Genomic DNA, 20,981 nt, shown 5'->3' with positions numbered 1-20,981 from the left:
ATACACTATCTCTGCTATGGTTTAACATTGCTTTAGAAGCATTAGCCAATATAATTATGTAAGAAAATAAAACGAGATACAAGTGTTGGAAAGGAGGAAGCAAAATTACCGTATGTAATGGAAAATCCAAGAGAATCTACTGAAAAATTACCAAAACCAAGATAGCCAAACTATGTAAAAATCCAGAGCTTTCCTTATATGTTACTAATAACCATTCTGAAAATATTGTAGTAGTAAAAACCAGAAGACCTAGTAAAATATTCAAGAAGTTTGCAACTTTATAATAGTGAGTGGAGGAGTGATAATATTTAACAAAAAAAATAAGAAAAAATTAGATTACCCAGTAAATAACTGATAAAATATTTTGAAGGCAAGAATCAATGTAGATTTATCTTGATTTTTCATATATTTGAGATGAGTCCAAGATTATCAAAGATTTTAAATACATAAATAATAAAAGTATTAATAACCAGCACATTTCTGTAATTTTTTTTGGTGGGTGAAAGGATGCTAGTACCAAATCATGAAATATTGATGGATTGTATTATTAAATATCCATTTGTTGAAATACATTCATAGAGCTTCTACTGTATATAAGTTACTAGAGTATAAAAGGTTCTTTTGAAATGAACAGACTCTGCCCTTATATTTTAGTGAGGGAAAATACCATTTAGATGAAAGCAAAAATCATGAAATAAGTTAGAAATGCAAATGGCATGCTGGGGAAGTAATTTCAATATGTATAACTTAGAAAAGGTTAATATCTCTAATGTATAAAGACTCTTTACAGATATATAATAGATCTAAGAATAGAACACTAGCAAAAGGAATGAACGGGAAATCCTCTGGTCCCTCAAATCAAGAAAAGACATTTATGCCTACTAATACTAATCAAGGCAAGTAGAAATAAAAACACTTAAGTGCTGTAACCAATGTTAGCTACCATTCCAATGATGCTCTCTTGACTGGATTATAAATTGATTCAGCTTTTCTGGGTTGGTAATGTGGTAATATATACCAACTTGAAATGAATGCAGTCTTCACCACTGCAGTTTCATTTTCAGGAACTTATCCTAGAGATAGAGAAGATACCTACCTAATGATTATGCGGGTCAGGATGCAGTCAGAAAAACAGAAACCATACCAGGTATTTTAAACATAAATAAATAAATTAGTACATATGTTTGAAGAATGAAAGACCACAAGGTGCTTTGGTAACCCAGAGATGATGAATTGCTGGAAGCAGCTACCACCTTTGGGGCTGGAGCAACAACTGAAAAGTGATGTTAAGGACTATCCAGTGGATGGAAGAGCCCTGTCAGTATTGCCCAACCAGCTGACAGAGTAGGAGTGTCCTAGCTGTTGCTGGAGGGGTGGTGTAACTACTGCACAGAATACCTAAGGAAGCTCTGGTGTCTCTTATTGGAAGAACCTAACGGGAAACCAGCTCTTGAGGGAGTCTAGGAAATATAATTTCAGATTTACCATGCCAGGATCTCAGACCAAATTATAGGAGGCTTAAAGCCCAGAAACATTATGTAAATAACTAGCATAAGGATGTTCATGGTTTTGTTAAGATTAAACAAAAAATTCAAAACATTTAAATGCTCATTAGTAGGAAATTGATTAGACTAGTTGTGATGTAGCTATCCACTAAAGAGCCATATGACCTTTAAAATTAGCATTTAGCAATACATGACATAGGAGGTTCCCTCCAGCATTGTTGGTGAAAAAAAATTTCCAAATACTATGTATTTTGTATCCTCATTTACTTAATATATGTATGTATGAATAGAGAAATTTTAGACCTATAGTCACCAAAATGTTAGCAGTAATTATTTCAGGGTAGTGGAATTTTGAGTTTTCCTTGGTGGTTTTTTAAATGTGTTTTTCAGTTTTGTTTGCGTTTTCTGCATGTGTATCATTATTGGACAAAAACAACCTTGAATTGAAAAGTCACTTTAACGGGAAGTAAGGTATTTTTTTATAATAGGAACTTATTAATAGAAAAAGCAATCAGAGGATAGTTGTTTCATTGACATTTCATTAACATCTCAGACTCTGCCTAATACTTCAGAATCCTTGAAAGTGTTTTTTCTTTGTTTATTGTTTTGGTCTGTTTCTGTTTATTTAAATGGGTATGCAAAACATTGGATAAGCTTAAAATTTCTCATTCTGTCTTTAAAAATTCCAACCAGAATTGCTTTTTACATGTGTGTGACCTGTAATTTTCTCTTGATGACTAAGAAAAGGGATTATGGATGTTTGTATTGGCAAGTCTGATCTAGGAGAAGATATGTCTTATCCAGGGAGTTTCTGAAGTTACCAAAAGATAATATTTTTTCATTTCATAAAGAAGCTTACAAACCACAGACTATAAGGATAGTTTGGTGAGACTCTTATTTTTTATACATTTTATTATTGGAATTTTCAAACATATATAGAAGTAACTAGAATATTATAATGTACTCCCATGTATCCAACAACTAGCTTATATATGAATAACTTAAACAGTTGCTTTTAATTTGTAATTCTCCTTACTCCCTATTCCACTTACATTTGAAAGCAAATGCTAGATTGTATATTTCATCTGTACATCTAAGTATCTCTAAAAGATAAGAACTCTTAAAAAATAAACATAATGCCTATATCACATAGTTAACATTAATTGCTTAATATTAATAATATCCAGTTTTCCCAAAAATGTAATTTAAAAAATCAGATCACATTGTTATTTGTTGCTAAATCTCTTAAAGTGCCTTATTTCTTGTAGGCTCCCCTTCCAATTCTCTTTGTCGCTTTGTATTTGATAAACTCTCTTGCAGAGTTTCACATACATTGATTTTTGCTATGTATGCCTTTGGCATATTTTAATGGGTTCCTTATATTTTCTGTAAAGCGAGATAGTTGAATGCAGAGGCCTGGTTGGATTCTAGCTCAACTTTTTTGTTATTACAGGACCACTTTATAGATGGTGGTATGCTCTTCTATCAGGAGACACATGATATCTGGTTATTTCTCTTTTTCTCTTTTTATGATGTTTAACTGATGGATACTTAGTAATTGTGATATTCTGTCATTCTTTCTTCATTTATTAGCTGAACACTTTTATAATCAGAAATATCTATTCTCTGGTTCCCCAGCGTTACATCTGTTTAGGAAAAGCACATTAAATGCTTTGGGTTTTTTTTTGTGTGTGTGTTCTTGAACAGTGTTCAAAATAGTGAGTTAGTTACTAGCGTCTTCCAAATGTGACTAATTAACTGTTGTCTCTTTAAAATATTATGCTCAGATTTATTTGTATACACACATTTACCATTTTTGTCAGTCTCCATTTTTAGATAGCCTTATTTTCAACTGGTATCATTTTCTTCTTGAATAACTTTAATATTTATTGTATACTTCTGCTTGTTGCTTGTTTTTTGTTTTTGTTTCTTTTTTTTAGATTTTATTTATTCATGAGAGACACAGAGAGAGAAGCAGAGACATAGCCAGAGAGAAAAGCAGGTTCCCTGCAGGGGGAGCCTGTTGCAGGACTCCATCCCAGGACCCCAGGATCATGACCTGAGCCAAAGGCAGATGCTCAACCACTGAGCCACCTAGGCATCCCTGTATAGTTTTGCTTGTAATTGATTATCTCAGTTTTTCTTTGGAAAAAAAAAAAAAAAGTCTTTATTTTGCCTTCATTCTTGAAAGGTATTTTTTCTCAGAATGGAATTCTAGATTGATACTTTCACTTAGTACCGATGTCACTCCATTATTTTCTGGATTGCATAGTTTATGATGAGAAGTGTTCCTCTGTATGTTCTGTGTCTCTGTATGTAAAGTGTATTTTTTTTTTTTTTGGATAGTTTTAAAAAAATTTTTCTTTATTGCTGTTTTTACCAAATTGATAATGACATGTCTTGGAATGGTTTACTTTATGTTTCTTCTGCTTGAGGCTTATTGAGATTTTGAGGACTATGGATCTATTTCCATCATATGTGGAAAAATAGTGGCTACTATGTCTTCAAATACTTTTTCTTTTCTGCTCTCCTCACTTTATTTTCTAGGACTCTGGTTGCATGTATTTTTGACTACTTGATAACTGTCTTACAGGTCACTGATGCTCTGTTCTTTTTTTTTTTTTTTCTTGTTTTATTTTGCATAGTTTCTATTGCTATGTCTTCAAGTTCACTGGTGTTTTCTTCTGTAACATATAATCTACTTTTGATCCTATTGGTATATTTTTCATTGCGGGTTTTCTGTTTTTCATGTTCAGTTTAGGTCTTTTTTATGTATTTCATTTTTGCCCTCATCATGTTCATGTTTTCTTCTTGAACATATGGAACATGTTTATAATAGCTGTTTTAATGTCTTTTCTAAGTTTTTCACCTGTGCCATTTCTGGGCCTATTTCTGTTGATGAATTTTTTTCCTGATTATGTATTACAAGGTCTTTCTACTCTGGCTGGTGGAAACATGAATCACTAGCAGCCTTATGTGTGTTAGGGAACTTTTTGGCTTACTGCTTTCCAGTGTTCTTTTCCTGGGTCCAGTAGTTTGTTGTTGGGTTTTTTTCTCATGCCATGGCACACTGATCATTATTCAGTCAATCCCCTCTGAGGATCTCCAGAATTCAAGCTCTCTTGCTGTCTTTGCAGCTCTCTTCCCTGTGGTACTCTGCCCTAGAAATTAGAGCTGCCTCAAGTTCCATCTCGGTCTCCCTTAACTCCATGTGACCACCAGGCTCTAAGTATAAGGTTACTTCTGGCTAACATGGCATTCTGGAGCCTTGCATGTAGTAAGTGAGGATAGGTGTAGGACTCTTCTAGTTTGTTTCCCATCTTTTAGGGATTACAGTCATGTACTGCTTGTTGTCCAGTGTCTAAAACCTTTAACATGTATGTCTGTTTTCTGCCTGCTTAAGGTAGGAGAGAATGTCCCATCTCAGATACACTGTCATCATGTGAAGCAGAAGTCTTCTTAGTATAGTTTCAATTTATATCTTTTTTTGTGAAAGTAAGCGTCTTTTCATACATCACAGGTTAATTTGTATATTTACTTTTGAGGAACTTTCTGGTTTTTTTTATGTCCATCCCATTTGTCCATGATATTGCTGGTCATTCTATACTTGTAGAAAGTCTTTACGTTAGGGATATTAACCCTTTCTCTGTGAAACGAAATGGAGAATTTCCCCTCAATTTGTCACTTGTCTTTTTACTATACTTTGCTGTTGGCATCTTTTGTGACACTCAGGTATTATTGTGATGAATTTCTGTATATATGATTTCTTAGTACTGGAATACTGGGTTTGTATTGGGCAAGAAGGTAGATTCAGAAGTTGGTTTCACTGTGAGATAAATGTTTAAATAAATAGTTAAGCCAAGAGATCCTGCTATATTCAGTACTCATTCTAAGTATTTGTGTAGTGTAATGATACCATATCTGAATGTTCCTCCAGGTAGCTACATGACTCACTCCTTACTTCCCTTATAACTCTACTCAAATGTTACTTTACTTGAAAGGTTTCTGTAACCCTCTTTAAAATTGTAGTACTCACACACCCCTCTCCACTCTCTATCCTGTCCTCTTTTTTTCCCCTTATTTTCCTCCATAGCTCTTATCATAATTTGACATAAACACATATTTTACTAATTTGTGTATTGTCATTTGTCTTGTTCATAATATGCTGATAGCATGAAGGCAAGCATTTGGGACTTCTAATAATGCCTGAAACAAGGTAAACACTTAATTTGTATAGGTTTTATAATCAGATTTCCCTTTATGTAGATTGTGCTGGTATGAAGTGAAAGATGAATCAGAGCAGGAAGAGACTAAAAAACAAATAGTATAGGTCCCATTATAGTGGTCGTATATATAAGGTGGCAGCAGCTTAGCTGGAGTGATAGCAGTGAGAATAAAACAGAAAAGGCTAAAGGGAATGACATTAAGAAATGGGTTACCTTCTGTGTTTTTATTCAGAATTGTTAAGTAAAAAGAAGAAAAAAAACTTGTGTTTGGATTACATTTTTAATGTAGATGTTTATAAAACAGAATTAGAGACAGTTGAAAATGAGTTCAGGTAGATGTTTTTTTGGTCTTACGAAACATTACCTAAAAGAATACAAACTGTAAAGTATTTAGTGGAGTCTTGCTGATTTTTTCTGGTTTATCGTTTTTGTTTAATTTTTTTTTTTTATTTTTTAGAGCTTTGCTTCCTGTTTTACATCACAAATCTAAAAAAGGACCCCCCCGCCAAGCCAAATACGCCATTCATTGTATCCATGCGATATTTTCTAGTAAAGAGACCCAGTTTGCACAGATATTTGAGGTAAAAAGAAAAAAAAATTTGTTTGTTTCATATGTTATAGTTAAAAAACACATAATAATGATTTTATAGAATGTTCACATTTGCAGATGGATCATTTTATAATGTTTTCAGAATTTGAATCAGTATAATCTATATTGATGAATGGTTAAAATATGAAAATATCTGATTATTCAGATGTTTAGCACTAACTTAAATTCAGAAATCAAACAATTTATAATATTTTTTGACATTATACATTTAGTATTAGGAAACTTTTTTGTTAATAAGTAATTACATATAAAATCATACTTATTGATAATAGGTAATAGATGTTTCAGTTTACGGGTTGAAAATTAGAGTTCTGTTTATGATACTGCTGAAGTATATGGAATTTTGTCAATACTAATCGGTATAGTATAGCTAATATATAAAGCACAAATTTATAGTTCATATATAATCACTGACCTAATTTTATATCAGATTAAATTGTTTTTAAAATATATATTTCATATTATTTTTTCTACCTTTTAAATTACTATTACCCTTTCTAAGCATTGCATTCTATTTTTATTTTAATCTCTTGTAATCTGGGCTTTGTATATATTTAGCATTTTTACATAAATCCAAATTTGTAATTTTAGTTCCGGTGCCTTGAATGAAATCAGAGTGATTTGGAAATCATGCCAAAGCTAAATTACCCTAAAAACTTTGACTTGTTATCTCTGTTTTAGAAACATTTATGCTAACTTTTTCATATTTCATGTTATATGCTAAAGACCTGAACAAGGAAGAAAATTATTTGTCTTTATCAAACATCATCTTTTCTGTATATAGCAAATAATTTATTTTAAAATTTTGTGCGTTTTGAGGTGGGGCTATTTTCTTTAGTCTGTTTTCGTATATCAGAATAACTTTAATGAATTCATGTTGATACAGAAATCTTTTGTTTTTCTTGATTAATCTCCTTTCAGTTCCTTTAATTGGTGATAAGGATCAGGATAATGCTGATAATAACTTGAATTAGTAGGATGCTTTTAATTTCATTTTGATATTATATATCTGATATTTTATTTTATCTTTTCCATAAGTTGTAATCCTTCTGCTATAATGTTGTATAGGTTGGTTAGCTTTCTGAGAAAAGGTTTTGTAGAGCTGTCTGGCCTTCATGTGATTACTGTTAATTTACGGTCAGCTATTAATTTTGCTTTTCCAGAAATGACCGTATTATCTTATTGTGTAAAAATATCACACTCATTATTGAAAAAAACTACATGATCATATTTTTATAACAAACAAGCTGGCATTTAGATGTACAATGGAAGTATTGAGGGAAGTTGTCAAGATTAGCACAAAGTAAACTCATTTAAATATATTTTTGACTAGGGATCCCTGGGTGGCGCAGCGGTTTGGCGCCTGCCTTTGGCCCAGAGCGCGATCCTGGAGACCCGGGATCGATTCCCACATCGGGCTCCCGGTGCATGGAGCCTGCTTCTCCCTCTGCCTGTGTCTCTGCCTCTCTCTCTCTCTGTGACTATCATAAATAAATAAAAAAATTTTAAAAAAAAAAAATTTAAAAAAAATATATTTTTGACTAAATGAAGCCTCATATTGCCCATTGCCCTAATATGTTGGAGAAGAGCTTAATACTGTTTTTCAGGCCTAGACTCTTTGGTGTTCAGTATGGGAGGACAGCATCAACTCTATTAAAATAAAATGTCACTAAAATTTTTAATAATGTATTTACTTGCTTCCAAATAAAAAGATACAAAACAAATCCAAATAGTAAAATAGTAAATTTTCTCCTCCACCTAAGCCCTGTATCCCCAGGCACTCAGTTCTCATTCCCAGAGGTAACCAGTGTTACCAGTTTCTAATATACTTTTCTGTCACATACAAGTAACATAATACACACAGTCACATACATTTAGTCCCCTTCCCCTTCCGCCAGTGATAGTATACTATAGTCACTCTTCTAATTTCTCTATTTTAAAAATTTAACATTACATTTTATGTATTCTGTATAGGTATATGAGGAGTCTCATTCTTTTGTCAGGGAAAAATGTGTATTAATGGTTGGGTTTTCTATAAGAATAATAAAAATAATTTCATTAGTTATGGTACTTAATATTTGATGCTACAGAAATCCACAAAAATGCATGTGACTCTATATGATAAAAGCTTATTTCTGGTTCCTGAGAAAAAGTCCAGTTGTGTGTTTGGATTGCATTCTAATCAGTGTTTTAGACACATAGACCTTTTTTTGACAAGTGGCTTCTCTTTAAATCCCACTGGATCCTTGGTATTAAGCCTGCCACTGAGTAAAGAGCAAGAATATGGAGAAGATACGATTCTCATACTTGCCTTAGTGGGAGCATGGTGTACCTCACTTTTACCCCCAGTCTGTTAACCAGGACTTATTCACATATTCTCATCTAACTGCAGAGGAAGCTGCATATGTATAGCCATCTTTTTGCCCAGGAAGTAGAACAGAAGTGGATATTGGTGAGCCTAGCAGTCTCTAAAATACTCATATACTGGTCGTAAAATACGTTTAATATGATTCTCCATGCTGAATTTTTTTTACCTGCTTCTAAGATATGACTTTAGCAAAACTGACAGTATTTAAACATGACGCCTTTTAGACATAACCTATAGGAATTTAAATGTAAGCTTAAGCTGCTACTTACACCATGTATATGTCTTGAAACTTTTGTAGTTTTCTTTTTTATTTGTACATGAAATATGTGAATAGTTTATTTGCATATTTATAGAGTTGAATGTATTTTCCTCTCTTCATTTTCAGCCTCTGCATAAGAGCCTAGATCCAAGCAACCTGGAACATCTCATAACACCGTTGGTTACTATTGGACATATTGCTCTCCTTGCACCTGATCAATTTGCTGCTCCTTTGAAGTCCTTGGTAGCTACTTTCATTGTGAAAGATCTTCTCATGAATGATCGGGTAATTGATATTTTTTTACACCTGTGTTCATCACATTATCTTTTGAAATTTTATGCAGCAAAGAGAGAAGTGAAAGGATGGAAAGAACACTTGCATTTGGCTGCCTTCTTTTAGGTTTTTTATCTTCTTAGCATGCTGTTATATCCATTAGAACTAAAAAAACATTGAAACATCTCTTTAGTTGAGCAGAGGCATGTAACCTGCAATGCATTCCTTGATAAATACAGAACATCACTTGGTTCTCATTCGTCTTTACAGTGAGTTAATTTTTATAATGGCATCTATTTTAAAAAAATGTGAAGACTGACAAGCTACTTCACAGTATGGTTGTCATGACAATAGTTGTTTCTTTCCCTGCATACAGTAGAGAATTAAAAAGCACTGGGAGAAAACATGAGGAAAGAAATAATGATTTTGTCTCTCTTCTGTGTATCTTTGGGGCAGTGCTTTTGGGTTTGGGAGAACTGACCCCTTATAGTCACATGGAGTTTTATGCATGTGTGTGTATATTTATGTACACACACACACATACACACACACACACAAAACATGCATGTGCAGACACATAATGTAACCATCAGTTTTATGTCTATCATGTGCTCAGTAACTGTACTAGGTTCTTTGGAGAGTTAAAAGAAGTATAGATAAAGTTTCTCCTCTTAAAATACAGTTATAGTTCTTGTAGTATATAGCTATGTTGCTATATGTCCATCATTCTTATATTAATACACTTTAATACTATTAATACTTTTAAACTAATTTATTATAGAAAAATAGTTTGTGGGGATAATAAGGTAGTTGTATATATTAGCTCTCTAATGATTCATGGCCATTTAACTTTAGTTGACTAAAGCCCTGTAATTTGGAGATACGTGGCTCCTGTGTTAATTACCATTGTCTTTGGTTGTGTTCTTTAGCTGTGTCCCTCACTTTTCTTCCCCTAAGTATAGTATTTCATCTGTTCTTTAGGTCATATATGCTAATCATATGTTTTAAGTTTTCTATATCCTTACTGTGTTTTGTTTTCTCTAATGAAAAAATTTTGTTGAGATTAAACAAAGTGCACACTATTTAAGGGTATGGTTCATTGACTTACCACAAAGTTAACATTCCGGACCATCCAACAATCCAGGTAAAGAAACAGAATGTTACCAGCCCCCAAAAGCCTCTGCATCTTTTTCTTATTATTATTATCCCCTGCATTCTCCCTGAAGGTAACCATTATCCTGATTTCTAACACCAAAGGTTAATTTTACCCTTTTTTGAACTTTTATAAATGGAATCATACAGAGTAAATTTTTTATATCTGGCTTCCTTCACTCAGTATTACATTTGTGAGATAAATTCATCCTGTTGTATATAGCAGTGGTTCATTTTCACTGATGTATAGTACTCCATTGTTTGTATATACCATGTATCTGTTCTTTTGCTAGACATTTGGGTTATTTCTAGTGCTAAATGAATACTGCTATTAATACTCTTTTACATATCCTTTTGTGCACTTATGTATGCATTTCTGTTGTGTAATTGTTTTATCTTAGAATGTATGTAGAAGTTTTATTTTTTTTTTAAAAGATTTATGTATTTTAGAGAGAGAGAGTGTATGCCTGTGTACAAGTCAGGGGAGGAGGAGGAGGAGAAGGAGAGAATCTAAAGCATACTTCCTCCTGAGCAAGGAGCCCCATACAGGGCTTGATCTCACAACCCTGAGATCATGACCTGAGCTGAAAAAAAGAGCCAGACACTCAATGGACTGAGCCAACCAAGCACCCCTATATAGGTTGTTTTAGTACATCTTGACGAATTGTTTTTCTTTCCTTAACTTTCCGTTTTTGTTTTTTTTTTTTTTTGGCCAATTTGTTTTTCAAAATGCTTATACTAATTAACATTATTATATGTGCTGAGAGTTCTAGTTGTACCATTTCCTTGACTGTATTAAATATGCCATTTTAGCCATTATGTGAATGTGTAATGGATGAATGATATGCCCTTAGACACTTTTTCATGCATGTATTGGATGTTCTCTTTTTTTTTTTTTTTTAAAGATTTTATTTATTCATGGGGGGGGGGGCAGAGACACAGGCAGAGGGAGAAGCAGGCCCCCCCTGTGGGGAGCCCTGTGCGGAACTTGATCTCAGGAACTGGGGATCAGACCTTTGCCGAAGGCAGACGCTCAACTACTGAGTCACCTAGGTGCCCCTTGGCTGTCGTCTTTTGTTAGTACCTGCTCAAGCCTCTTTCACATGTTGCTGTTAAATTGTCAATCTTTCTTTTCTTCACTCCTAAGATTTCCTTATGTATCCTGTTGGCAGTCTGTTTAGCAGATACCTTTGCCCATTTTGTAACTGTCCTCTCACTCTCTTAATGGAGTTTTTAGTTAGTACTTAATTACCTTGTCTTTTTGCCTACCCCAAGGTTGTGAAAATAGTCCCTATATCATTTTCTAGAAATGTGGTAATATACAAGCCTCTAACCACATGTAGCTATTTAAATTTAAGTTTAAACTAAATAAAATTGTAAATGTATTCACACATTCCAAGTGCTCACTAGCCACATATTGCTAGTGTTGTACAGCACAGAACATTTCTACCATCTCAGAGTTCTGTTAGACAGTGTTGCTCTAGAGGCTTTATTTAACTTTCACATTAAGCTATATAATCTACTTGGGATTGATTTTTGTATGTGGTATGAGATAAATGTCAAGATTCATTGTTTTATCTCCACCTAACTCCACACCATTTATTGAAAAGACTGTCTTCTCTGGTACTTTTTTTTAAATTGAAGTGAAATTCACATAACATAAAATTAATCATTTTAAAGTATACAATTCAGTCACATTTTAGTACATTCACAAGTTTTTGTGACCACCACCTCTATCTATTCCAGGTCATTTTCATTAAGCAGTCATACCTCATTTTCCCCTCCCCTGGGCAAGCACCAACCTCCTGTCTGTCTTAATGGATTTAACTATTCTGAATATTTTCTATAAATGGAATCATACAATATGTGACTTTTTGCATCTTTCTTCTGTCAGTATAATGTTTTTGAAGTTCATCCACGTTGTAGGATGTGTCAGTACTTCATTCCATTTTATGGCTGAATAATACTCTGTTGTATGTATCAATTTTTGCTTATCCATTCATTCATTGATGGACATTTGAGTTGTTTCCACCTTTTGAATATTGTGAAAAGTGCTGCTTGAATTCTGTGTCTGAGTATTTGAGTACCTGTGTTCAGTTCTTTAGGTATATTCCTAGGTATATACCTTTACCGGATTATATGGTAATTCTGTGCCTAACTTTTTTTTTTTTTTTTTAAGATTTTATTTATTTATTCATGAGAGACAGAGAGAGAGAGAGAGAGAAGCAGAGACACAGGCAGAGGGAGAAGCAGGCTCCATGCAGGGAGCCTGATGTGGGACTCGATCCCGGGACTCCAGGATCACACCCTGGGCCAAAGGTGTGCTAAACCGCTGAGCCACCCAGGGATCCCCTGTGTTTAACTTTTTAAGGGACTGACAAACTGTGTTCCACAGAGGCTTACACCATTTTATCATCCTACCATGTGTTATAAACGTTCCAATTTCTCCACATCCTTGCCAACTTACTAATTTCTGTTAATTTGATTTTAGCCAGCCCAGTGAGTGAAGTGGTATCTCATTGTGGTTTTGATTTGCAGTTCTCTAATGATGTTGAGCATCTTTTGATACACTTATTAGCCATTTGTATATCTTTTCTTGGAGTAAAGACTTTACAAATCCTTTGCTCTTTTTTTCAGGGTTGTGTTTTTGTTGAGTGGTAATATTTCTTTATATATTTTAAATACAAGTCTCTTGTCAGATATGTGGTTTGCAAATATTTTATCCCATTCTCTAGGTTGTCTTAATTTTTTTATTGAGATATGATTGATGTATAACATATTATTTTGATGTGTACAACATAAAGATTCAATATATATTGTGAAATGATCCCCACAATAAGCCTAGTTCATATCCATCCCCACACAGTCACAATTTTTTTTTTCCTGTGAAAAATCTAAGATCTACTCTTTTGGCAACTTATCAAATATGCAATACAGTATTACTAACTGTAGCCACCATGCTGTACTTTACATTCCATGATGTATTTATTGTAGAACTGGAAGTTTGTACATTTTCCCAGCTACCCCTTTCTCTGGCAACTACCAGTCTATTCTCTGTATCTTTACTATTAGCCAGTCTGATAGATGTGAAGTTATAGCTCATTATGGTTTAATTGCATTTCATTGATGATTAGTTATGTAGAACATCTTATGTGCCTGTAGGCCCTCTGTATGTCTTTGGAAAAATTGTCTATTCAAGCCCTCTGCCTGTTATTTAATCAAGTTGTGTTTTTTGCAGTTGTTATGTAAGTTCTTAATACATTTTGGATATTCACACTCCTTATCTGATGTAGGATTTGTAAATACCTTCTCCCATTCAGTAGATTACCTTTTCTTTTTGTTAATGCTTTGCTTTGCTAAATATTATTTGACATAGTCCATGTGTCTATTTTAGTGTTTGTTGCCTTTGTCTCTGGAGACTGTTCCAAAAAAATATTGCTAAGACTGACATCAAAGAGCTTATTACTACCTGTAATTTTTCTAGAAGTTTTATGATTTCAGGTCTTATATGCAATCTTTTTCCCCTTTGAATTTGTTTTTGTATGTGGTGTAAGATCGTGGTCCAGTTTCATTCTTTTGCATGTAACTGTCCAGCTTTCCCAACACTTTATTAAAGAGACTGTCCTTTCCACTTTGTATATACTTGCCTCCATGTCATAGATTAATTGATTATATACATTGGTTTATATCTGGGCTCTCTATTCTGTTGAAATCTGTATCTGTTTTCATGCCAGTACCATACTGTTTTGACTACTGTGACTTTGTAGTAGAGTTTGAAATCAGAGAACATGATATACATCCAGCCTTGTTGTTCTTTAAGAGTGCTTCCACAGGTTTTGATACCTAGTAGCTGAAGCTCTCCAGATGCCTTTAATAATGGCTACTGCTACTACTGCTGCTTCATCATTGTCGTCATCATCTTTTTTGAAATTATTTTGGCTATCAGCCTTTCATACTTCTATCTAAATTGTTTCATTTTGTTTTGTTTCTGTCTAAATTTTAGAATCAGCTAGTCAGTTCTCCCTAAACCACTCCATCCCAACATATATACATACCTGGTGGGAATTTTGATAGGGGTGGCATTGAATTATAAATTTTAATCATCATTATTATAATATCGCCTTTCACTCTAAGAGCATATTATTATAATCCTGAGCTTTCTGTTTCATGAAGATGGTATATGTCTTGGTTTCTAATTTTCTTGAATAATATTTAAATTTTTGTGTAGATGTCTTAGCTTTCTTAAGTATGTAAGTATGTTCCTAGGCATTTTATGTTGTTTGATGCTATTAGAGATAACATGATTTTTAATATTTATTTTCTAACTATTTTGTTGGCATATGAAGTGACTTCATTTTTATATTAACTTTTATTCTAGGATCTTGTTAAAGGCAGTTTCTCATTTACTAAGAAACCTTAGTTTCTACATTTTGGGGGTTTTCTCTTTTCAGGTCATGTCATTTGTTCATAAAGACAGCTTTTTTGTTTGTAATGCTTTTTATTTCTTTTTTCTTCCTTGTGCCTGGCCAGGACCTTCAAAACAATAGAGGTGGTGATAGGGGACTTTTTTATCTTCTTCTAGTCTCAGAGGGGAAGATGGACTAATAGTACCCAATAGAGGACTTGAAAACTTCATCTAAATATGCCACTGCACTGAACCTAGTTCTGGCATACATTCTTTTCAACTTTGTCTATTATTTATAACAGTTGGTTTACATTTAATGTAAATAGTGATTTTGGCTAATTTGCCATCTGATTTTTATTTTTAGTTCTATCAGTTCTGTATTCATTGTACTCCTCTTTCCTTGTTTTTGATTAATTTTTTTATTTCATTTTCCCCTTTACTGACTTGTTTTTTACATTTTCCTATTCTTTTAGTAATTGTCCTAGAGAATACAACATTCTCCCTTGACTTCTGAAGGCCAGTATCATTGGTCTTTTTTAAACTTTTAGGACAGCAGGTTCAGTATTCTTAGGAACCTTAGCGTACTTTAATTCCCTTTATTTCCTGATGATTTTGTGCTCTTGTTCACACAGGACCGTAACTTTTCTACAGTTAATGTTTATTTAGATTTACCAACATCTTTCCACCCTTTTATTTTTCGTTCCTTTTTGTGTATGTGATGATGTTCTTTATACTGTAAGAATTAAAGAAGTATTTCTTTTAGTGTGGATTACTGCTTATGCAGCCTCTTGATTTTTATTTGCCTGAAAATGTCTTTATTTTGCCTACATTTTTTAAAGGATATTTTCTCTCAGCTTAGAATTCTAGACTGGTATGTTTCCTCCCCTCAGTAATTTGAAAATATTATACCATTATCTTCCATTTTCTTACCTATTCTCTTGAAATTGGCTGGCAGTCTTGCTCCTTTGAAGGTTTTCTTTTTGTTTTGAATGCTTTTAATGTTTTCTATTTTGCATTAGTCTCCAGTTTCATGATCATGTGTCTGGGTGTGCTTTTCTTTATATTTATTCTACTTGGGGCTTGTAGCTCTTCTTGAATAGTATAGCTTTGATATCCTGCATAAATTATGAATAATGTTTGTTTCATAGTCTCTCTTCCTCTCAGCTACAGTTCAAGTTATATACTCAAAACATAGTTTCTTTGGCTGTGATCCAGCTGTTTCACACCTTCGTGTATTTTTCTATCCATCATTTTTTGTTTTCTTCTGATCTGCATTTGAGTTCATAATTCACTCTTCAGATTTGTATAATCCTATGGTAGGCCCATGCATTGAATTCTTAATTGCACTTAGTTTATCTTACAATTTTATATTTTCCTTGTAGTTTTTGATACAGCTTTTAGTTCCCTGCCAGAATTCTCTATCTTGTCATCTAATTGTTAAACTTCTTTAGTTATGTTAAAGTTTGTATCAGCCTATTTCTAGACTTCCTGTGGCTTTTTTGTCTTCTGTTTCTTTTTTTCTTTTTTTTTTTTGGTCAAATCTTGTTAATTTTTGTTATTTTGTTATTTTTAATTGCATGGTTATTTTGTTATTTTTAATTGCATGGTAGACTTTGTGTATTAAAAATGTTACAGATGATTTGAGGCTCTGAATGATTTTGTATTTCTTCTGGGGAGGCCTTACTTCTTCCTGACAGGGAGTTGAGCTATTGTCAGATCAATTTGGTCCAGTCAAGAATGCACTAATTCGAAGCTGAGCTTCAGGTTTTGACAGGCTGATTCTTTTTCTGGTCACCTCTATTTGTATGTTATATCTGTTAGAGAGCCACCCAGAAGTCTAAGAGTGTTTAACAGGGACTCTATTCTTTATTGGGCCCAGAATTCCAATTTTTTTCCTTCCAGCTTTGTTACAGTGATTGAGATATTGCTTAACCTGTAAGTCTCTTTCACTTTCAGAATCAGTTATCGTTTGTATGAGAAAAGCAGCCTAGGGCCAGACTCAAATCTTCATTTCTCTCCTCTTTTGAAACTTTCCCCTACAAATTCTCACTGCTCTGGTAGCTCTTTTATCACCTTCATAGTGATTTTTTTAAAAGATCTTTTATCCAGCCTTTTCATTTGTTCCAGTGGAAGATAGGTTCAAAAAAAAAAAAACCTAGTTAGCTCTTGTCAGGAACAGAACTTTTACCTCTTTTAACCCATTAACTTGTCACATTTTAATGTTACATTTGATATATATGAAGGAATATTTATTTAACATTTGTGTGATTTATTTTATAATAACAGAATGAGCACTTGTGAACTGTTAGCTCCTGGTTTATTACTCTCCAAACTTTTGTTTTTGTTTCTTGTCTGCCTCAGGTAGCTACTATGTTGAATTAGGGTTTATTATTCTCTAACTAAAACAAAACACTTTACTGCATATGTGTTTCTGAATAACATAATACTTAGTTTTGCTTATTCTTGAGGTTTATGAGTTACACCGTATATATTATATTCTTGGCTGACTTTTATCATTACACATTTGTTTCTTAAAATAACTCCCTTGTTTTACATCTAGCTGTACTTGATTCATTACTCTGTATTATATCACTGTGTGAAATTTCTTACATTTATTCTGTTAGTGGACATTTGGAATATTTCCATTTCTTTCCTCGTTGGAACAGTGTTCCTGTTCTTAGAAAGGCTTCATGATACATATGAGTAAAAATATCCCTAGGTTATATTTATACAAGTGAAATTGATGAATCACAGTGTGTACACACATTTAACTTTTCATTTTATTCCCAAATTATTTGTCAAAAGCATTGTTAAGCCTTATTTTTTATTAGCAGTATATAGTACCCATTAGTGTCAGATCTTTCCATTTTTGCCCATCTAAATGTTAAAAAATAGTGCCTCATAGCTTTAATTTGCATTTCTCTGGTTACTAATTAAGTTTTTAATGTCTAGTAACCATTCATGTTGCCTCTTTCTGAAATTTCTTTTGAGATCTTTTGCCTTTTTTTCCTGAGCTTTTTGTCTTTTTCTCATAATTTTTATACACATTAATACTTTTTCAGGTATATATTGCAGTATCTTCATAAAAATGCAAAGAATTTTATTTTGGGTGTGCCTTTTTACTTCCTTTACGGTGTCCTTTCAACAAAAGTTATTAATTTTAAAGTAGCTAAATTTATCATTCCTTTCTTTTGTAGTTAGTGCTTTTTACATCTTTAAGAAATTTCCCTGGGCAGCCCCTGTGGCTCAGTGGTTTGGCGCCTGCCTTCAGCTCAGGGCCTGATCCTAGGGACCCGGGATCGAGTCCCACGTTGGGCTCCCTGCATGGAGACTGCTTCTCCCTCTGCCTGTGTCTCTGCCTCTCTCTCACTCTCTCTGTATCTCTCATTAATAAATAAATTTTTAAAAAAAGAAATCCTTCCCTACTCTAGTGTCATAAAAAGTCTCCCATATGTTCTAAAAGTCTTGAGATTTTTTCACACTTGAAAAATTTAATCCGTTCTGCCACTCTCGCTCCGGGATCCCTGCGCCAGAGCCGCAGCAGCACTCCCGCGCCCTCGCTCGCCGGTCCTCCCCGAGCCGGTCCATGCCGCCGCAGCTGCGCAGCCCACCGCCGCCCTCAGCAGCCATGTCCACCAGGTCTGTGTCCTTGTCCTCCTACCGCAGGATGTTCTGCGTCCCGGGCACCGGGAGCCGGCCGAGCTCCACGCGGAGCTACGTGACCATGTCCACCTGGGCAGCGCGATGCGCCCCAGCACCAGCCGCAGCCTCTACGCCTCGTCCCCGGGCGGCGTGTTCACCACGCGCTCCTCCGCGATGCGCCTGCGGGGCAGTGTGCCCGGCATGCGTCTGCTGCAGGACTCGGTGGACTTCTCGCTGGCCGATGCCATCAACACCGAGTTCAAGAACACGCGCACCAACGAGAAGGTGGAGCTGCAGGAGCTGAACGACCTCTTCACCAACTACATCGACAAGGTGCACTTCCTGGAGCAGCAGAACAAGATCCTGCTGGCCGAGCTCGAGCAGCTCAAGGGCCAGGGCAAGTCGTGCCTGCGGGACCTCTATGAGGAGGAGATGCGGGAGCTGCGCTGGCAGGTGGACCAGTTCACCAATGACAAGGCCTGCGTCGAGATGGAGCGCAACAACCTGGCCGAGGGCATCATGCGGCTCCTGGAGAAGCTGCAAGAGGAGATGCTTCAGAGAGAGGAAGCCGAGAGCATCCTGCCAAGCAGTCTTTCCGACAGGATGTTGACAGTGCTTCTTTGGCGCATCTTGACCTTGAGCAGAAAGTGGAATCCTTGCAAAAAGAGATTGCCTTTTTGAAGAAACTACATGATGAGGAAATCCAGGAGCTGCAGGCTCAGATTCAGGACCGGCATGTCCAAATCGATATGGATGTTTCCAAGCCTGACCTCACGGCTGCCCTGCGTGATGTACGCCAGCAATATGAAAGCTTAGCTGCCAAGAACCTTCAGGTGGCCAAGGAATGGTACAAGTCCAAGTTAGCCGACCTCTCTGAGGCTGCTAACCGGAACAATGATGCCCTGCGCCAGGCGAAGCAGGAGTCAAATGAGTACCGGAGACAGGTGCAGTCCCTCACCTGCGAAGTGGATGCACTCAAAGGGACTAATGAGTCTCTGGAACACCAGATGCGTGAAATGGAAGAGAACTGTGCCGTCAAAGCTGCTAAGACACTATTGGCCGCCTGCAGGATGAGATTCAGGACATGAAGGAAGAAATGGCTCGTCACCTTCGGGAGTACCAGGACCTGCTGAATGTTAAGATGGCTCTCAACATTGAGATTGCCACCTACAGGAAGCTGCTGGAAGTCGAGGAAAGCAGGATTGCTCTGCCTCTTCCAAACTTTTCTTCCCTGTACCTGAGGGAAACCATCCTGGATTCACTCCCTCTGGTTGACACTCACTCAAAAAGAACACTTCTGATTAAGACAGTTGAAACTAGGGATGGACAGGTTATCAACAAAACGTCTCAGCATCATGATGACCTTGAGTGAAGCTTGCCCAGATTTGGTGCAATTATTACCAGCAAGAATAAAAAAAGAAATCCGTATCTTAAAGAAACAGCTTTCAAGTGCCTTTTTGCAGTTTTTCAGGAGCGCAAGATAGATTTGGAATTAGGAGTAATCTCTAGTTCTCAATAACCAACACTCTTAAAAGATTTAGGAGAAAGTTTACAACAATCTAGTTTACGAAGAAAACTTGTGCTAGAATACTTTTTAAAAAGTATTTTTGAATACCATTAAAACTGCTTTTTTCCAACAAGTATCTGACCAACTTGTTTCTGCTTCAATAAATCTTTGAAAAACTAAAAAAAGGAAAAAAGAAAAATTTAATCCATCTGGAATTGATTTGATTTGTTTGGTTGTATGATGTGACTTAAGGATTTCATTTCTTTCTACTTCCCATTAGGACAAATTTCATATCAATAGTTATTGAGTAATCTTTCATTCTTTCAGTCCTCTGCATCGTAACCACTGCTAGTGTTTATAGCCTCTGTTCTTTACCATTGATTTGCTCTTCTACAAGATGTCTTTCATTAAAGTTTTGTGATTTTCTTTGTAAAGAAAATTTAAAATTTTTTCTTGTTTAACTTTGTTAGGTACTTTGATTTTTTTAAAATTACATTTTATGTTTGTGGTTGATTTGGAGAATTATTTTATAGTTTTGATCTTATATCATCCATGTTTCTTGCTGAACATTTTCTTGTTTTTATTTCTGAAGAATGCCAGTTTTGGGGACGCCTGGGTAATGCAGTTGAGCTCCAGACTTTTGGTTTCAGCTTAGTTCATAATCTCAGTTTGTTGTGGGATCAAGTCCCTGTCAGGCTCCGCACTAGGCTGGGAGTCTGCTGGAGACTCTGTCTCCCTCTGCCCCCCGACATATGAATGCACTCATTGTCTGTCTGTCTGTCTGTCTCTCTCTCTCATTCTCAAAATAAATAAAATTTTTTTAAAAGGGTGCTAGTTTTTATTTTCTAATCCTCGAATATTTTCTCTCTATATTAATTTCCTTATATTTCTATATGTGCTGCTTCTACTTAACTATTTTTCATCTCAACTTCATCTATCAGGTTTTTTTGGGAAGTGATCTATTCAAGTCTTTTGTGATGGTGAAGTTTTCTATTTTACCTTTTTTTTTAAATCACTTTTTTCTTTTGATACTA

The 20,981-nt window shown here is 35.0% G+C and overlaps 1 protein-coding gene and 1 pseudogene across 10 annotated transcripts in view; both read left to right on the top strand.

Annotated features, from left to right (window-relative positions):
* Positions 1 to 20,981, top strand: part of PDS5B (PDS5 cohesin associated factor B) — a 180,745-nt gene that overhangs the window by 123,364 nt on the left and 36,400 nt on the right. For 9 of the 10 annotated variants that reach the window (XR_013362794.1, XR_013362795.1, XM_077868148.1 and 6 more), the window contains exons 20-21: positions 6,189 to 6,312; positions 9,095 to 9,253. Coding sequence is in view for 7 of the 10 variants with exons in the window: in XM_077868148.1 (XP_077724274.1) it covers positions 6,189 to 6,312; positions 9,095 to 9,253 (283 nt within the window). In the remaining 3 variants the exon portion in view is untranslated. Of the gene's footprint in view, positions 1 to 1,064; positions 1,148 to 6,188; positions 6,313 to 9,094; positions 9,254 to 20,981 lie in introns of those variants that run through there. The other variant, XR_013362796.1, reaches the window with a different exon arrangement.
* On the top strand, positions 18,371 to 19,862 carry LOC144295712 (vimentin pseudogene; annotated as a pseudogene).

Source organism: Canis aureus, chromosome 24, assembly GCF_053574225.1.
Source record: "Canis aureus isolate CA01 chromosome 24, VMU_Caureus_v.1.0, whole genome shotgun sequence".
Taxonomy (NCBI): domain Eukaryota; kingdom Metazoa; phylum Chordata; class Mammalia; order Carnivora; family Canidae; genus Canis; species Canis aureus.
The sequence above is the reverse complement of the archived record's forward strand: the minus strand, read 5'-3'. Positions and strand labels throughout refer to the sequence as shown.